Source organism: Pseudoliparis swirei, chromosome 4 (assembly GCF_029220125.1).
Source record: "Pseudoliparis swirei isolate HS2019 ecotype Mariana Trench chromosome 4, NWPU_hadal_v1, whole genome shotgun sequence".
Taxonomy (NCBI): Eukaryota; Metazoa; Chordata; class Actinopteri; order Perciformes; family Liparidae; genus Pseudoliparis; species Pseudoliparis swirei.
This window is the reverse complement of record NC_079391.1, coordinates 32,247,115-32,265,280: the sequence shown is the minus strand read 5'-3', so window position 1 is coordinate 32,265,280 and position 18,166 is coordinate 32,247,115. Positions and strand designations below refer to the sequence as shown.

The following is an 18,166-nucleotide window of genomic DNA, read 5'->3' as shown; positions in this document are numbered from 1 at the left end:
AAGTTTATGTGTCAGGTACTTTATGTTTGTTTGTTGACTACCTAAATAGCCCATTAAATAAAAATAAAAAGGTTTGGTGTTTTAATAGCTTTATATTAGTTCTAAGTACATATTTTTTATATCAAATTGACCCCAAAGAACACCGATGCGTAGAAGTCGTGTACAGGACATTGAAAACATATCATGTGAATTTTATGTTTTCCCAGTTGTCCCCAATAAATTAGGAAAAGTCATGGAATGTGAAGCAAAAAAAATTATCTTAGTAATTTGTTTAGAGATGTTAAACATTGAATGGGTAACAGGAGGGTTAATGGTCACGTCCAGTGCAGGTCCAAGGCCTCCATGTTGCTCACCTGGTGCGTTACAGGTGGATGTTTATTCCCACTTGGAGGTAACTTTATACAAACGTGTGCTTCCTGAACAAAGTGCATGCCAGGTCTCAATAAAAAAATGTGACACTTCAGTTTTCTTTTTACACATACACTGATCAGCTGTAAGGTCTCCTATATTTATTATACAGCAATACAAAATATACAATATTATCTATATTAGTGTGTGAGAAGACACGCCTGTGTCCAGGAAGGTATGCGATTAGGAGCCGCTCTTTCATTTACAGATATATCAAATTCACTTTCGTCTTGCAACTAATTTGAAGCTCAAATAACACCATTACAACGTGTTTTACTTTTACCCTTTCATTTTACACAGTGGCAGTGTTTTGCAACAAAATGTTTTGGAGCATTACTGGTCTCAAACCTTCATTCAAACATTTACAAAGCAGAGCAGTTTCACATTATTACAACTAAACGGTTGTGTTGGACCATAAATAGACCGCGGCTTCACTTTTATTATTGTTGTTGATGGTGCTATTGACAATATCTAATCTCACTGTGCACACATGCAGCTGCTTCATATGCTGAACATGCAGTTCTGCCAGTGCAGTTTTGCAAAATATTAGTTCAACTGTCCTTTGATTATGTTTTCCATGCACAATTCACACATTAGAAGTCAAACTACCAGCATATGTCAACGTTTTCATCATGAGGCTTTATTTTATACATTTATCTTGACATAATAGTTGTCTTTTTTTTGCTTTCAATTTTTACCTATAAGACATAATTATCTGTTGATTGTGGTGGACTTTTATTCATGTGGTTCATTTTATTATTGTCTTTAAGACTCCTGTAAGTTGTTCAATATGCCTTTTTAAATTGTTGTATTACTTCTGTGAAACTCTTTGTGTTCTATAATTAACATCATTATCATTATTCGTACCAATAAGATCATTTTTAGATTATTATTGGTATATTTCCAGAAGTCAATGACTAAATACATCTAAAATAAGTAATATTGTATTATAATCTTTGAAACCCTTTCCTCATTTAGCACCAGTGATATTTTTGCTTTGTTCTAACAAATCAAACAAATCAACACAACATAAAGGTTTGCAAGTTTTTAATGTCACATCAATATTTTATAATATCACATTGTTATATGTAATGTGAAGAGAGATGCACACAACCCTTCGTGGAAAATAAATTTAAATACATGTTATCCACAATGTTGTAATAAACACTTTAATAAACAGTGTATTTGTTATTGCCTGCTCACAAGTTTGTGACACAGACTGGTGAGCCGTTTTTTATTTATTTAAATTTTCATCAAATAATATTCGCAGACAACATGCTGAATTTGCACAACCAGCACCAAGCTAGCAAAGAACACACAAGAAGGCATTTTAACTGAGTCTGGTGTTCTTGTGAAGAAAAAAGAGTCAATATATATTTTTTGATTTGATTACAATAAACAGTCGACTGTCGATAGGAAGTGACGGAAAAGTGAAGAACGACATGAACCGAGGTCTCAGACCGTGAGGACCTGCAGGACCTTAACGTGTGACTACAACACACGTCATTCAGTGTGACTCGGGCTGCGAGATAATTCAATATGCATTAATATTTTGAGATTTAGTGATCAAAAATTTTTATAAAAGCAAGCTCGCAATTTCTCATAAAAACTCTCAATTGATTGGAATTCTGTTTATGCGAATACACTAGCAAAGTTAAATCAATTGACATTTAAATGACACTGTTTTTGTGTTTAGACAAAAAAAATTACGTTTTTCTTTATCTCTAATTTAACTTTAATTTTGCAATTACGCTTTTCAATTAATAACCAAATAATTAATTCTCTGCATTTTTTAATTATTGAATTTACAGAGGAGTAAACACTATTAAGCTACACTATGATGTTATTTCAGAGAGACTGTTTATTTATTTTTAAATTAAGCTTTATTCGGATTTATATCTGTTCTTGAGATATTCAATTATGAAGGTTTTGGCCATACATAGCTGACCGCCCTCTGATTTATTTGGTATTTTTTAGATGTGACGGTACTGTGTAGTGTGCTCTCGGCTTTATTCACGTCTCTGAAATCATACGCAGTGGAGTGATGCAGCGCTGCGTGTTCCCACAGGTCGTAACCGCTCAGTGAGGGAAGTTTTGAAGAGATATGACGATAAACGTTGAAATCACTGCTGCTGTCGAGGAGGCGGCGACCCGTTCTGGAGCTGCAGGAAAAAACATTCAAGATTTTAGGGTTTTTAAACTTGAATCAATACTTAAAATTCTGAAGGAAACAAAATATCTTAGAAGAATGCTTATTGAGAATTACATAACTAATAAAAGTGGATAATGGAGGGAAAAAGCTTCACTGAGGTGAGGATATGCTGCTTTTCTCTTCGGGAAGGCCGACAATGAGGAAACAAGTGACCGTTTGTCCCCCTGCTCTTAATCTTCTCACACGTGATAAACTTTAATTCATACGATCGTCATTCGTAAACAGCTCAATACGTATTTATGAGTACGTTCCTCCCAGACAATCCTCAAAGAAAACTATGATGTTCACATTTTACTACATGAATCATCACAAAGATGATGTCTTACCATGCGAGCTGGTGCAGTTGAAAGTGGCTGCGGCGGCGGCGGCGGCGTTAGCGGCAGCGGCGGAGGCGGCAGCAGCAGCGGCGGAGGCGGCAGCAGCAGCGGCGGAGGTTGCTGCAGCGGTGCTGTTGCCTGTTGTGGGGGGTGCGGTGGTGGTGGTTGCGACAGTCGGGGTCACCACCAGGCTGACGGGCCCCGAGTGGACCTTGTAACTGTTGGTGAACACGCTGTTCACCACATTTCTGTTTCCGGCGGCGCCGCTGCACAGATCCGGGCACGTCTGAGAGGGCATGGTGGCGATGCAGAGGTTCACGGTGCACTCGACGAACATCTGCAAATAAACAACACCACGAACACTCGGACAGGTGAGCAAACAGGATATGACTTCTACGGTTTAGAAGAGAGAGAGAGGGGAAAAAGTCAGGGTCAAAGGTCACCAGGGTTGAGGTACCCACCGTGAGTCCTTGGGCCTTTATGTTGCTCAAATCCAGGCGGTAAACCTTGGAGTTGTTTCGCGTGGTGGTGACCTCTAACGTGGTGTTGGAAGCTGAACACCTGGAAGAAAAAGACAGAGAGAGGTATTGGAATTTATATATATATATACACGTCTTCTCGCAGAGGACTGCGTTCAACGCGACACACAGGGGGTCAAGGGGTCACTGACCCTTGATCCAGGATGGGGGAGGAGATGGCAAAGTCCGCCGTCTCAGACTCGATGCAGTTTCTCACGATCATCTTGGCTCGCCCGATGCTGCAGTTGGACATCACCTGGAGGTCCAGATAGGAGTACCGGGACCCGACGGCGTTGGAGGACACAGACTCTGCTTCTCGGCGCAATCGTCTCTGCGCCATCCGGAGGGGGCGGAAAGTAGGGACCCGCGTGTGGTTCCCCATGGGACCCTCTCCGGGCTTGTGAACTTCGACCCAGATCCGGAAGTTACCGAAGGTCTCCTGCTCCGAGGGCATGCTGATGTTGACGTGCGGCCCACCGACCTTGATGGCGGGGAACCGGCAGGCCAGAGGGAGCTCCATGGAGGGCCGGCGGCTGACCTTCGTGAAGGGATGCACACTGTGCAGGGTGTTGGTGTAGACCAGCTCTGATCCAGAGTGCTGTAGGGGGGGCGGTGAGGAAGAGGAAGAGAAGAATTAACATTCAGCGGAATTAAATGTCAAGAAAATATGTAACCGAAACCAACAAGACCCCCGTACACCCAACAAGACCCCATACACCCAACAAGAGCCCCGTACACCCAACACCCAACAAGACCCCATACACCCAACAAGACCCCATACACCCAACAAGACCCCATACACCCAACAAGACCCCATACACCCAACAAGACCCCATACACCCAACAAGACCCCATACACCCAACAAGACCCCCGTACACCCAACAAGAGCCCATACACCCAACAAGACCCCCATACACCCAACAAGAGACCCTAGACACCCAACAAGACCCCAGACACCCAACAAGACCCCATACACCCAACAAGACCCCATACACCCAACAAGAGCCCATACACCCAACAAGAGCCCATACACCCAACAAGACCCCATACACCCAACAAGACCCTATACACCCAACAAGACCCTATACACCCAACAAGACCCTATACACCCAACAAGACCCATACACCCAACAAGACCCCATACACCCAACAAGACCCCATACACCCAACAAGACCCTATACACCCAACAAGAGCCCATACACCCAACAAGACCCTATACACCCAACAAGACCCCATACACCCAACAAGACCCCATACACCCAACAAGACCCCATACACCCAACAAGACCCCATACACCCAACAAGACCCTATACACCCAACAAGACCCCATACACCCAACAAGACCCATACACCCAACAAGACCCTATACACCCAACAAGACCCCATACACCCAACAAGACCCTATACACCCAACAAGTCCCCATACACCCAACAAGACCCCATACACCCAACAAGACCCCATACACCCAACAAGACCCCATACACCCAACAAGACCCCATACACCCAACAAGACCCCATACACCCAACAAGACCCCCGTACACCCAACAAGACCCCATACACCCAACAAGACCCCATACACCCAACAAGACCCCATACACCAACAAGACCCAGACACCCAACAAGAGCCCATACACCCAACAAGACCCCATACACCCAACAAGACCCCATACACCCAACAAGACCCCGTACACCCAACAAGACCCCATACACCCAACAAGACCCCATACACCCAACAAGACCCCCATACATCCAACAAGACCCATACACCCAACAAGAGCCCCATACACCCAACAAGACCCCATACACCCAACAAGACCCCATACACCCAACAAGACCCCATACACCCAACAAGAGCCCATACACCCAACAAGAGCCCATACACCCAACAAGACCCCCGTACACCCAACAAGACCCCATACACCCAACAAGACCTCAGACACCCAACAAGACCTCAGACACCCAACAAGACCCCAGACACCCAACAAGACCCCAGACACCCAACAAGACCCCAGACACCCAACAAGACCCCAGACACCCAACAAGACCCCATACACCAACAAGACCCCATACACCAACAAGACCCCATACACCCAACAAGACCCCAGACACCCAACAAGACCCCATACACCAACAAGACCCCTATACACCCAACAAGACCCCATACACCCAACAAGACCCTAGACACCCAACAAGACCCCATACACCCAACAAGACCCCCGCACACCCAACAAAAACCCCATACACCCAACAAGACCCCATACACCCAACAAGACCCCATACACCCAACAAGAGCCCCGTACACCCAACAAGACCCCGTACACCCAACAAGACCCCATACACCCAACAAGAGCCCCGTACACCCAACAAGACCCCATACACCCAACAAGACCCCATACACCCAACAAGACCCATACACCCAACAAGACCCAGACACCCAACAAGACCCCAGACACCCAACAAGACCCTCAGACACCCAACAAGACCCCATACACCCAACAAGACCCCGTGACACCCAACAAGACCCCGTACACCCAACAAGACCCCATACACCCAACAAGACCCCCGTACACCCAACAAGACCCCATACACCCAACAAGACCCCATACACCCAACAAGAGCCCCATACACCCAACAAGAGCCCCGTACACCCAACAAGACCCCATACACCCAACAAGACCCCCATACACCCAACAAGACCCCTACACAACAAGACCCCGTGACACCCAACAAGACCCCTACACCCAACAAGACCCCTATACACCCAACAAGACCCCAGACACCCAACAAGACCCCAGACACCCAACAAGACCCCAGACACCCAACAAGACCCCATACACCCAACAAGACCCCTATCACCCAACAAGACCCCCATACACCCAACAAGACCCCGTACACCCAACAAGACCCCATACACCCAACAAGACCCCCCGACACCCAACAAAACCCCAGACACCCAACAAGACCCCATACACCCAACAAGACCCAGACACCCAACAAGACCCCTTTACACCCAACAAGACCCCATACACCCAACAAGAGCCCCGTACACCCAACAAGACCCAGACACCCAACAAGACCCCATACACCCAACAAGACCCCATACACCCAACAAGACCCCATACACCCAACAAGACCCCCATACACCCAACAAGACCCCCGCACACCCAACAAGACCCCCGCACACCCAACAAGACCCCCGTACACCCAACAAGACCCCATACACCCAACAAGACCCCATACACCCAACAAGACCCCATATACCCAACAAGAGCCCATACACCCAACAAGAGCCCATACACCCAACAAGACCCCCGTGCACCCAACAAGACCCCCATACACCCAACAAGACCCCATACACCCAACAAGACCCCATACACCCAACAAGACCCCTTTACACCCAACAAGACCCCATACACCCAACAAGACCCATACACCCAACAAGACCCGCACCCAACAAGACCCCATACACCCAACAAGACCCCATACACCCAACAAGACCCAGACACCCAACAAGACCCCATACACCCAACAAGACCCATACACCCAACAAGACCCCAGACACCCAACAAGACCCTGCACCCAACAAGACCCCATACACCCAACAAGACCCCATACACCCAACAAGACCCCATACACCCAACAAGACCCCATACACCCAACAAGACCCCATACACCCAACAAGACCCCCGTACACCCAACAAGACCCCCGTGCACCCAACAAGACCCCCGTGCACCCAACAAGACCCCCATACACCCAACAAGACCCCGTACACCCAACAAGACCCCATACACCCAACAAGACCCCCGTACACCCAACAAGACCCCATACACCCAACAAGACCCCATACACCCAACAAGACCCCGTACACCCAACAAGACCCCGTACACCCAACAAGACCCCGTACACCCAACAAGACCCCATACACCCAACAAGACCCCATACACCCAACAAGACCCCCGTACACCCAACAAGACCCCCGTACACCCAACAAGACCCCATACACCCAACAAGACCCCATACACCCAACAAGACCCCATACACCCAACAAGACCCCATACACCCAACAAGACCCCATACACCCAACAAGACCCCATACACCCAACAAGACCCCATACACCCAACAAGACCTCAGACACCCAACAAGACCCCAGACACCCAACAAGACCTCAGACACCCAACAAGACCCCATACACCCAACAAGACCCCATACACCCAACAAGACCCCCGTACACCCAACAAGACCCCCGTGCACCCAACAAGACCCCCGTTCACCCAACAAGACCCCATACACCCAACAAGACCCAAGACACCCAACAAGACCCCAGACACCCAACAAGACCCCAACACCCATCAAGACCTCCGACACCCAACAAGACCCCCGTGCACCCAACAAGACCCCATACACCCAACAAGACCCCTGCACCCAACAAGACCCCATACACCCAACAAGACCCCAGACACCCAACAAGACCCTATACACCCAACAAGACCCCATACACCCAACAAGACCCCATACACCCAACAAGACCCTATACACCCAACAAGACCCCCGCACACCCAACAAGACCCCTTACACCCAACAAGACCCCATACACCCAACAAGACCCTCAGACACCCAACAAGACCCCATACACCCAACAAGACCCTATACACCCAACAAGACCCCAGACACCCAACAAGACCCTGCTCACCCAACAAGAGCCCATACACCCAACAAAACCCCAGACACCCAACAAGACCCCAGACACCCAGCAAGACCCCAGACACCCAACAAGACCCCCGTACACCCATCAAGACCCCATACACCCAACAAGACCCCCGTGCACCCAACAAGACCCCCATACACCCAACAAGACCCCATACACCCAACAAGACCCCCGTACACCCAACAAGACCCCATACACCCAACAAGACCCCCATACACCCAACAAGACCCCCGTACACCCAACAAGACCCCATACACCCAACAAGACCCCCATACACCCAACAAGACCCCCGTACACCCAACAAGACCCCCATACACCCAACAAGACCCCCATACACCCAACAAGACCCCAGTGCACCCAACAATATCCTAGTTCATCCAACAAGACCCCCGTGCACCCTCCAGGTAAAGCACTGGAGCTCCTGAAGACCTGAACCCTGAAGACCTGAAGACCTGAACCCTGAAGACCTGAACCCTGAAGACCTGAACCCTGAAGTCCTGAACCTGAAGACCTGAAGACCTGAAGGCCTGAAGACCTGAAGACCTGAACCCTGAAGGCCTTTGGGATGTGAACTGACTCAAAGTGCCGTGTGGCCCTTGGTGAGGCGTCGCCGTGGAGGACAGGAACACGTCAACTGATAAAGCTTCAAATCCAATCATCCACATTTTGGGGAAAGCCAAAAGTACATTTTGCCTTTTGTCTTTTTCGTGGTTATATTTTGTTACCAATTATTTTCAGCGCGTGTCAATTAAGACGAGTTTGAGTTATTTTCCAGCCCAGTGGGTTTGTTGTCTTTTGAATACGTAAAAAAACCAGAGGAAATATCAGTAAAGTTCATGTGTTATGTAAATATTCCCCCCCCTCCCCCCAAAAAATATTAGAAATCTCCCACTATTGACGCACTATTTATCACGTCCTTTTTATAAAAATAAAGAAAGCGATAGAGGACTCACCACAATGATGGTGCCGCAGCCGTCCAGCGGGATGGAGGCGGTGAGGTGGGTGCTGTTGTAGCTGACGGGGCAGGTGGGGCTGTTGAGCTGCAGCTCCGACAGGTCGATGGCGCTCAGCGTGGCGACGGGCAGCACCAGGGTCATCTGGGTCTTATCACACGTCAGCACTAAATCAAATTTAAGTTTTCTCAGGAATCTTCAATCGTACGCAAAAAATTAATTAAAAAAACACTCGGATATGAGGATATTTTAATCTCCACCTGTTCCGACCGGCAGGTCCTTCGTCTCCCCTGGAAACAAGAGGAAAGAAAGAAAGAGGACGTTTTACAATGATGTCGTAAAGGTCCGCCTTCTCGGCTCCCTGTTGCTATGACGACGGCGTATGAACGTATAATTGTAATGTTTCACTTACTTTGGTAAAGCCACACGCAGCGAAGCCCCGACTGCAGGCTGGGGGACGAGAGGAACCGGGTCAAACCAAATGTGAATTTCTGACTGGCAGAGTCACCGTGAACCGGAGGTTCTTCAAAGCCGGTTTGAGTTAATTAACGTAAGAATTAGAAGAACGACGGAAACCTGTCAAGACATGTTTCACCCAGAGGCAGACACCGTGTGTACAGTATGTACACCGTGTGTATATTATGTGTATATTATGTGTGTATTATGTGTATATTATGTGTAAATTATGTACAGTGTGTGTACATATGTAAATTAACATATAATGTATATATAATGTATATAATATACATGTTATGTACACATAATGTAGATATAATATACATAATGTACATCTAATGTCCACAACATGTACACACAATGTACACATGATGTACATATATATTATATGTACATTATATGTATACATTATGTACATTATATGTACATTGTGTGTACATTATGTGGACATTATATATTATATGTACATTATATATTTCAGTAGATTATATGTAAACATTATGTAGATAGATAGATAGATAGATATATACTTTATTAATCCCCAAGGGGAAATTTGTCGTGACAGTAGCAGCAACACACAAGAATAAAAACAAAACACAAAATATAAGAACAGGGATGAAAGATATAGAAGTATACAAGTAAAATAAAAGTAAAATACAAAACAAAATATATATGTAAATATACAACACACATGCATACACAACACACAACAACACTGACAAATCAAATACAAAAAATATTAAATATAGACAGAGTGCAAAAAGCAAAGTGTGTGTATGAGTGCAGAGCAAATGAAATGAAATGTGTGTGTATGTGTAGTGCAAACAAATGAGATGTGTGAAGTGCAGATCAACATAGTGTAAGTATTCAGTGATTGTTGTAGTTATTGCACTATGATCTGGCAAGAGGTGATCTGTTGTAGAGCCTCATAGCCGCCGGTAGGAATGTTCTCCTGTACATTGTGTGTACATCGTGTGTACATTGTGTGCATTGTGTGTACATCGTGTGTACATTGTGTGTACATCGTGTGTACATTGTGTGTACATTGTGTGTACATTGTGTGTACATTGTGTGTACATTGTGTGTACATTTGTGCAAGTAACTAGTTCATTTTAACAAATGAAAGCCTTTTGGTCCATATGTTTTTTGAAACTTTATTTTTCAACTTTCCAAATGAGTCCGATGTCTTTGTGGAACCGGTTTGATCCGGTTCTCCGGCCTCCGGTCGGCGCTCACCTCTTGCTGTTCGCGGCGAAGCAGACGGGCAGCAGCCGGGGCAGCTGGTTCTCGGAGCGGACCCAGGCTATCGTCATGGTCGCCAGGTAGCTGATGGATTTAAAACCAACCCTGAAGAGTCCGGGGGGGCCGACCACCCCCACCTCCAAAACACTGGCGAGAGAGAGAGAGAGAGAGGGAGGGGGGGAGAGGGGGAGAAAGAGAGAGAGAGAGAGAGAGAGAGATGCTCATAAAGGGAGAGAGAGAGAGAGATGCTCATAAAGGGAGAGAGAGAGATGCTCATAAAGGGAGAGAGAGAGATGCTCATAAAGGGAGAGAGAGATGCTCATAAAGGGAGAGAGAGAGAGAGAGAGAGAGAGACATAAAGGGAGAGAGAGAGAGATGCTCATAAAGGGAGAGAGAGAGATGCTCATAAAGGGAGAGAGAGAGATGCTCATAAAGGGAGAGAGAGAGAGATGCTCATAAAGGGAGAGAGAGAGATGCTCATAAAGGGAGAGAGAGAGAGATGCTCATAAAGGGAGAGAGAGATGCTCATAAAGGGAGAGAGAGAGAGATGCTCATAAAGGGAGAGAGAGAGAGATGCTCATAAAGGGAGAGAGAGAGACAGAGACATAAAGGGAGAGAGAGACAGAGACATAAAGGGAGAGAGAGAGACAGAGACATAAAGGGAGAGAGAGAGAGACAGAGACATAAAGGGAGAGAGAGAGAGACAGAGACATAAAGGGAGAGAGAGAGAGACAGAGACATAAAGGGAGAGAGAGAGAGAGAGAGACAGAGACATAAAGGGAGAGAGAGAGACAGAGACATAAAGGGAGAGAGAGAGAGACCTTCAGTTTCACTCACAAACACACGCCATGGTTTTAACTCGGCCGACTCGGGGCAACTCTGGCGGATCCCGTTTGACTTCGTGCCGAGTCTCCGGACGCCGTCTCTCACGTTGGTAGCACGGGACGGCTCGTTTTGTTTGTCCCCGTGTTGCTTAAAGACAATAAAGTTGCGATGTATACACAAAGGTAACAAGGACTCACTTCTCCACCTGCGACTCGAAGTCGGTGTCGAACTGAACCTCCTCGTACGGCAGTACATACAGCGTGGCGTCCTGCTCGGGGGTCTTGCCCGACACCACGGGCTCGTCGAGGCAGCTGCCGGTCGACGACTCCACTGAAGGGAAGGACATCGAAATATTCCTTGACCATCCTCATTCTATTGTGTCGGCGTTGTCGAGGACAACGAGCGTCATACCCCGACCGACTCACCGGTGACAGAGAGGTGCACGGGGACGGCGCTGAGGGGGCCGCTGTCCGTGGCCTGGCTGCTCGGGGGGGCGGGGATCCGGTCCTCCGCCATCAGGTAGATGAAATACTGTCCCGCTGCCGCGGCGCCGGTGAAGGACAACAAGCACTTCTCCTGGAGAAAGAGTTGAGAAGATGTATAAGAAACAACCGAAGGCATCAGTGTGCAGACGGATGTCTGTTTGAGAACCGTTAGGGACGCAGAAGATGGACGTGTGAGATATATAAAGCTCCAGGGGGCGCTATAGAGTCCTGGAAATGTATTTAAGAAGTCCTTTATCCAAAATGCCTTTGAATTCTTATCTCAATAAAGTAGCTGAATCAATAAATATTATACAGTATATATCTAGATATATGTATGTATATACACATATATATATATATATATATAAAAGCATTTAACATCCATTCTGTCTCGTAAAAGAGTCATAATTAAATAAACTGGCCCCAATGGTCAGAATGATGATGATCATCATCATCATCACCCTCTGCACATGAGGATTTTTTGACACTAAAGTGTCCAACATTATAAAGTCTCAACCAACTACTAAAGTTGCTGTTTACAAGTTTGTGCATCGGCAATAAGAAGTGCAATAATTTAATGTTTTATATTATATATATATATATACATTAAAAGAAGATGTTTCTCATACTTGTATTTAGCAGCGCAGTGATCGATACTTTTATTTGAAAGTTACCGAGAGGAATTTTTTCATTTTGGGTGGATTTCTGCTGCCCCCTGTGGACGAACGAGGAAGTGTTCCCGAGCGCTCGTTTTACCGGACTTTGAGGACTTTTACTTTCTACATGGAAGTATGTCTACACTTCTGCTGGAGTGATGATGATGATGGCAGTGATGATGATGCGTTATGTGTGCTGTTTAACGGGGAGACTCGCCTCATTCAGCTCGATGAAGGCGTGCTGGGGGCAGTTGACACACTCCCCCTTGTCGGCCTGCGCAAAGCGACACGTGACCCGGTCGCCGTCCAGGTCCATCACCGAGAGCTGGAAGTGGTGAGAGCAACCCACCCGGGCCCTGGGGGGGGGGGGGGGGGGGGTCAGCTACCCCCTGTTTGCAGTCTTTATGCTCAGCTAAGTTAGCCGGCTGCTTCATATTTCCATTTGTAAAAAATGCATATAATATATATTTATTTTATATTAAAATAGGTGTTGACAGATTCAGGTAAGTTGATTACATCATAGGCTTTATTGCACTGACAAGAACACCAATGTGTGTGTGTGTGTGTGTGTGCGTGCATGTGTGTGTGCGTGTGCACCTCAGTGGCGGAGGGAGACCAACATAAGGAGGTTGGTTGAGTTTTCCGTTGTTTTCTCGAATGGTTGGAGCTGCGTTCAGGGACACATACATCTCTGTGTTGGGCCTAAACATTTCAGAAGAAAGTGTATTAGAGAGACTTTGAATTAGTTTGGAATGCTTCAATAAATAAAATATAAATAAATAACATCTAAAGACACAAGAATAGATTATAATTAGGTTTATACCTAAAGGCAAGATTTCTGCAAAGTTAAATAAATAAAAGCAATGAGATACCAATCAGAGTGAATGACAATATAAATACATAAATAAAATAAAACCAAATGAAGAACATGAATAAGATAAATTAAATACATTAAATACAATAAATACATAAAATGAATGAAATGAAAACAATGAATTAAATAAAATAAAATAAATAAAATAAATAAAATCAAATCAAATAAATAAAATACAAAACTTTGATCACTTCATCAGTACGACTGAAGATCATACGACATATTTGTAAAGATGAGCTACTTAATATTTATTTAACTATTTAGTAATTCTGTTTATATTCTTAAAAGATAAAAACTAAAATGCACCACCAACCGGGAAAATAAGTCATGAAGGAAGTAAAGCACTATTTCAAAACTATTTCCACCGGCTGAACATTACATCAGGATGGCAAGAAATGTGAAAGAAGAATGACGACATTCCCCCTGTACACACACGTGTGTGTGTGTGTGTGTGTGTGTGTGAGTCTCCTACCCTAAACTGATGGTGTCATTGTAATCACTGGGGACCGTTTTCTGCCACTGGCGGACGCACCAGCCGGATCCGGGTTTGGTGCCGACGAAGGGGTCCGAGGTCTGGTGGACCAGGCAGTCCTCGCCCGCGCCACAGAGCCCGGAGAGGGACGGACAGGCGCCGGCGGCGATGGCGCTGAAGTGGGCGTGCACCTGCAACAATCACTTGATTATTGACGTGTGCTTCAGGGAGTCGGAGGCGCTGCGCTTCAGTGAACATGAGGAGCTGAGCGTGAGCTTAGAATGTGGAGCACCGTGTTCCCTCCGTCGGCCTCCAGGGGCACGACGTGGACCGTCAGGCCCAGAGAAGAGGCCTCGCAGGCCGGGGCCCCCAGGACCAGGGCCAGAGTCAGGACCCGCAGCAGGAATGTGTTCCGCATCGCAGACGCTCCGTCACACAGGGAGTCTGAATCTCTGGGGAAACGGAGACAATACGGTTCAAACAACGCGTCGAAGAATATGAACGAATACTCCATTTCATATAATAGAGACGCCCAGGTCTCTTCATCGCTCATTACGAACTCGACTTCCTCCCCTCCGGCCTCTGGCCCGGCCTCCTTCCCAATGGCCCCGCCTCCTTCTCTGTGCATCCTGCCTTAAAGGCCTGACCTCATTGCCCCCTGCCCCCCCCCCCCCCCTCTCCACCTCCTTCTCTTTCGTGGTCCATGCCAACTACTCATCCCTCATGATGTCATACTCATTGCATGTTTATGGAACTCTGTAATGATTCCTTCCGGTCACATGACTTCTCTTCTCCGTCCCTCCGGGAGGGGTTCTCCTCTTGATCTCCTGAAGGGTTCTTCACTTTTTCCTGATCCGATGTGAGGTCAAAGGTCAGGGATGTCGTATGTGTCCAGACTGCAAAGCCCTCTGAGGAAGAGTTGTGATTTTGGGCTCTGCAAAATAAACTGAATTGAAGCTGCTGACGGACAAAAAAAATATTGTTCATGAATTTGTCTTAAATCAAAAAAAGGTGTTTTTATGTGGTTCGTAGATGTTAAGCGTTGAATATTAAATACCTTCTTCTTCTTCACAGGTTGTTCACAAAAAAACACCAATGAATGGTCGCGTAACTGTTTCTTTTGATGTTTTTTCTTCTATTGTTCATTGCGGATTTCAAACAGGAAGGTCGAGTTCCTCGGTTGCTTCTCAAAAGGGAAGTAAAGGACTCAAGTGAAGGAAACATGGATTCAAACGTAACCGATTGGCTGTGATGGTCCACATCACTGATGATCCTCTTCTCTCATGTTCATACTTGAATATAAACTCATGTTTCATCGCTCACGGCGTGTTGAACCCGACGGAGACGTCTCAAGACTTTTTAATTAAAGCAAAGCTCCGTCTGGATGAATCAACGGCATCTTTTCTCCCAGGAGATAATCTGACTCTGAAGACTTGATAATCTGATTGATGACCTGATAATCTGACTGAAGACCTGCTGTCAGCTCATCATCCGGAGATGATCAACAAATTACAAGCAACGCCAATTATTGTTGACGCATCGCAGAACTATTTACTACAGTACTACTACTACAGTACTATTCAGACATGAAAACGGGTCAGGGGTGAAAAAGGTGAGGAGGATAGGCGCGCGGGGGGGGGGGGGGGGGGGGTGCTGGTGGTGACTTCCACGAACATCGATGTTGGACGTTGTATGATAATCTATAGGCCCTCCATTCTGACACCAAGTCAGTGATCGGGCCCTATAATACTATAATAATAGTAATATTGTGTATAATATGGTCATTCATGAACCAACTTCCTTTTTTTGTTGTTGGGGTGAACAAGTCTTCAAGTCTTGTGCTCTGCTGAGCCATGAGTCTGTTCCTCAAGTCTGTTCCTCGAGTCTGTTCTGCCTCTACCTGGTTGTCACAATCTTCTATACCATACCTGCCATAGATATCATGATACAATACCATAAAAACAGTATACCATAAATACGATACTGGTATATTTATCTATAATAGTAATAAATAAAATATCTGTATGGTTCACTTTTTACCAACTTTTTCAACACTTAACAAATAGCAGTAATATTAGTATTAATACAGCAAGATATTAATGAAACTACATGGAGCCATCATAGCATTGATCAATGATTATACACTATGAGGCCGTTAGTCTCTGACCAGATGATACAGAGTTCATCAGGAAGAGCAGCTGGAGAGTTACACAACTTTACAGACTGAACTTAAACATTTCACTTCTGGCATCTTTTTTTATTTTTAAAGCCGAAAATTCCGCCACTTAAGGCCCCTCGCTGTGAGCGCTGCGCAGTGTGCGCAGACAGCTCGACACGGAGCAGCGCGTGCGCTCTGATCGCTCTTTTAATGAAGTATTGAGACTAAAAATATGCTAAATCACATCGCTCTTAACGTACGGGTACTTTGTTAGTATCGCTCCACCGTGCAGCGCGACAGCAGCAGAAGTAGCATCTAACATTCAAGCTAACCTAAACCACCAAACGCTGAAGACATCTTGACGCTGATTGGCCGAGACGCGACACGTCCCATCAAAGATGTTCTATTGCGAAGAGCAACACTTCACATTTTCTCCGTGTCCCACTCCAATCTCATAAACGCCGGCCGGCCAATTGACCCCCCCCCCCTACCCCAAAACAAAAACTCTTCGGTTCTACACGATTCACGTAAGTCACCTATTTTAGTTTCAAAACGGCGAATTTCGCCGAAAGGTGAGGGATTCTCATGCCTGACTATTAACTACAGCACTATTTACTACTTCTACAGTACAATTTATTACTATTTACTACAGTACTATTGACTACTTCTACAGTACTATTTACTACTACTACAGTACAATTTATTACTATTAACTACTTCTACAGAACAATTTATTACCATTTACTACTTCTACAGTACTATTTACGAGTATTACAGTACTACTTCTATAGTACTATTTACTACGTTACTATAGTACTATTTACTACTACAATTTACAACTTCTATAGTACTATTTACCACTATTACAGTACTATTTAATACTTCTATAGTACTATTTACTACGTTACTATCTACTACTACAGTACTATTTACTACTACAATTTACTACTTCTATAGTACTATTTACCACTATTACAGTACTATTTACTACCATTACAGTACTATTTACTACCATTACTACGACATTACTACCGTCTACTACTACAGTACTATTTACTACTACAGTACTATTAGCAGTGAACTTGTAACCTTCCGATGTTTTCAGTTAATTTCTTTTGTTTTCTTAACCGGTTCAGAAGAAAAACCGTGGAGTTCATTGAGCCGAGCAGCAGCAGCAGCTTCTTCACCGCCGTATTGATACACTTTTACACTCAAACATCCACATTTCTTCTGTTGGACAATTAATAATAACATTTTCTCCCGGAAACCAAAAAACATGAACAATTAAACTTGTTTTAGTCTCGGAAATCAGGACAGAAAACTTCAGTTTGACTTAGTGAAAAAAATTAGAATTCTGCTTCAGTAAAATAATTATAATTCTACTTCACAGTAAAATAATTGTAATTTTGCTTCAGCGAAATAATAATAAATATTTATAATTCAGCTTGTGCAAGACCATTTCTCAGATCAGCTTTTTTTTGCTAAAAATACAAATCAGTCGGCTCAAATCTCCACAAGCTGCATGAAATAATCCCCCAAATGAGGAAACAGAGTATATGTATAATATATATATATATTAATATTACTATTAATAGTGTGAATCCTTAATTAGCCATTACCTTGATTAGCCCGGTTCCGTTAATCACACTTCCTTCAGAAAGCACCTGCTACTTGCCGCCGGGCGTCAGACGAGCACTAACAGGCGGCCGAGAGCGCAGACGCGGTTTTAACGCTCGCAGCGGTGGAGGCGGAGCCAAAGAGAATGATGTTGGACTGGCTGGGCCGGAGAAGGGAGAAGAAAAGAAGAAGAAGAGAAGCAGCGGTGCGTGTCAGGAGGAGGAGGAGGAGGGCGGAGACCTTGAGACGCAGCCAAGAACA

The 18,166-nt window shown here is 45.3% G+C and overlaps 1 protein-coding gene across 3 annotated transcripts; it reads right to left on the bottom strand.

Moving 5' to 3' along the window:
* Positions 1–1,440: 1,440 nt before the first annotated feature.
* On the bottom strand, positions 1,441–18,134 carry LOC130192463 (uncharacterized). 3 transcript variants are annotated; one of them, XM_056412475.1, is made up of 15 exons: positions 17,908–18,134; positions 14,423–14,582; positions 14,131–14,321; positions 13,382–13,486; positions 13,002–13,140; positions 12,069–12,219; positions 11,841–11,973; positions 10,813–10,965; positions 9,533–9,570; positions 9,381–9,410; positions 9,121–9,287; positions 3,608–4,053; positions 3,399–3,498; positions 2,947–3,274; positions 1,441–2,570 (listed from the first exon to the last, which is right to left on the bottom strand). In XM_056412475.1, the coding sequence occupies exons 2-15, from the start codon at positions 14,546–14,548 to the stop codon at positions 2,488–2,490; spliced, it is 2,190 nt and encodes a 729-aa protein (XP_056268450.1). In that variant the 5' UTR covers positions 14,549–14,582; positions 17,908–18,134; the 3' UTR covers positions 1,441–2,487. The 3 variants fall into 3 exon arrangements, with proteins under 3 accessions (XP_056268450.1, XP_056268449.1, XP_056268448.1); XM_056412474.1 differs by lacking the exon at positions 17,908–18,134 and adding an exon at positions 16,549–16,989; XM_056412473.1 differs by lacking the exon at positions 17,908–18,134 and having other exon boundaries at positions 14,423–16,989.
* Positions 18,135–18,166: the final 32 nt, after the last annotated feature.

Excerpts from the sequence above, each read along its gene's own strand:
- LOC130192463 (XM_056412473.1), bottom strand. The coding sequence starts at position 14,758 with ATGCACAGAGAAGGAGGCGGGGCCATTGGGAAGGAGGCCGGGCCAGAG. Across the intron at positions 14,322-14,422 it reads AGGCCGACGGAGGGAACACG|GTGCACGCCCACTTCAGCGC; the intron begins GTGCTCCACATT and ends TGATTGTTGCAG. Across the intron at positions 10,966-11,840 it reads TTCGAGTCGCAGGTGGAGAA|TGTTTTGGAGGTGGGGGTGG; the intron begins GTGAGTCCTTGT and ends CTCTCTCGCCAG.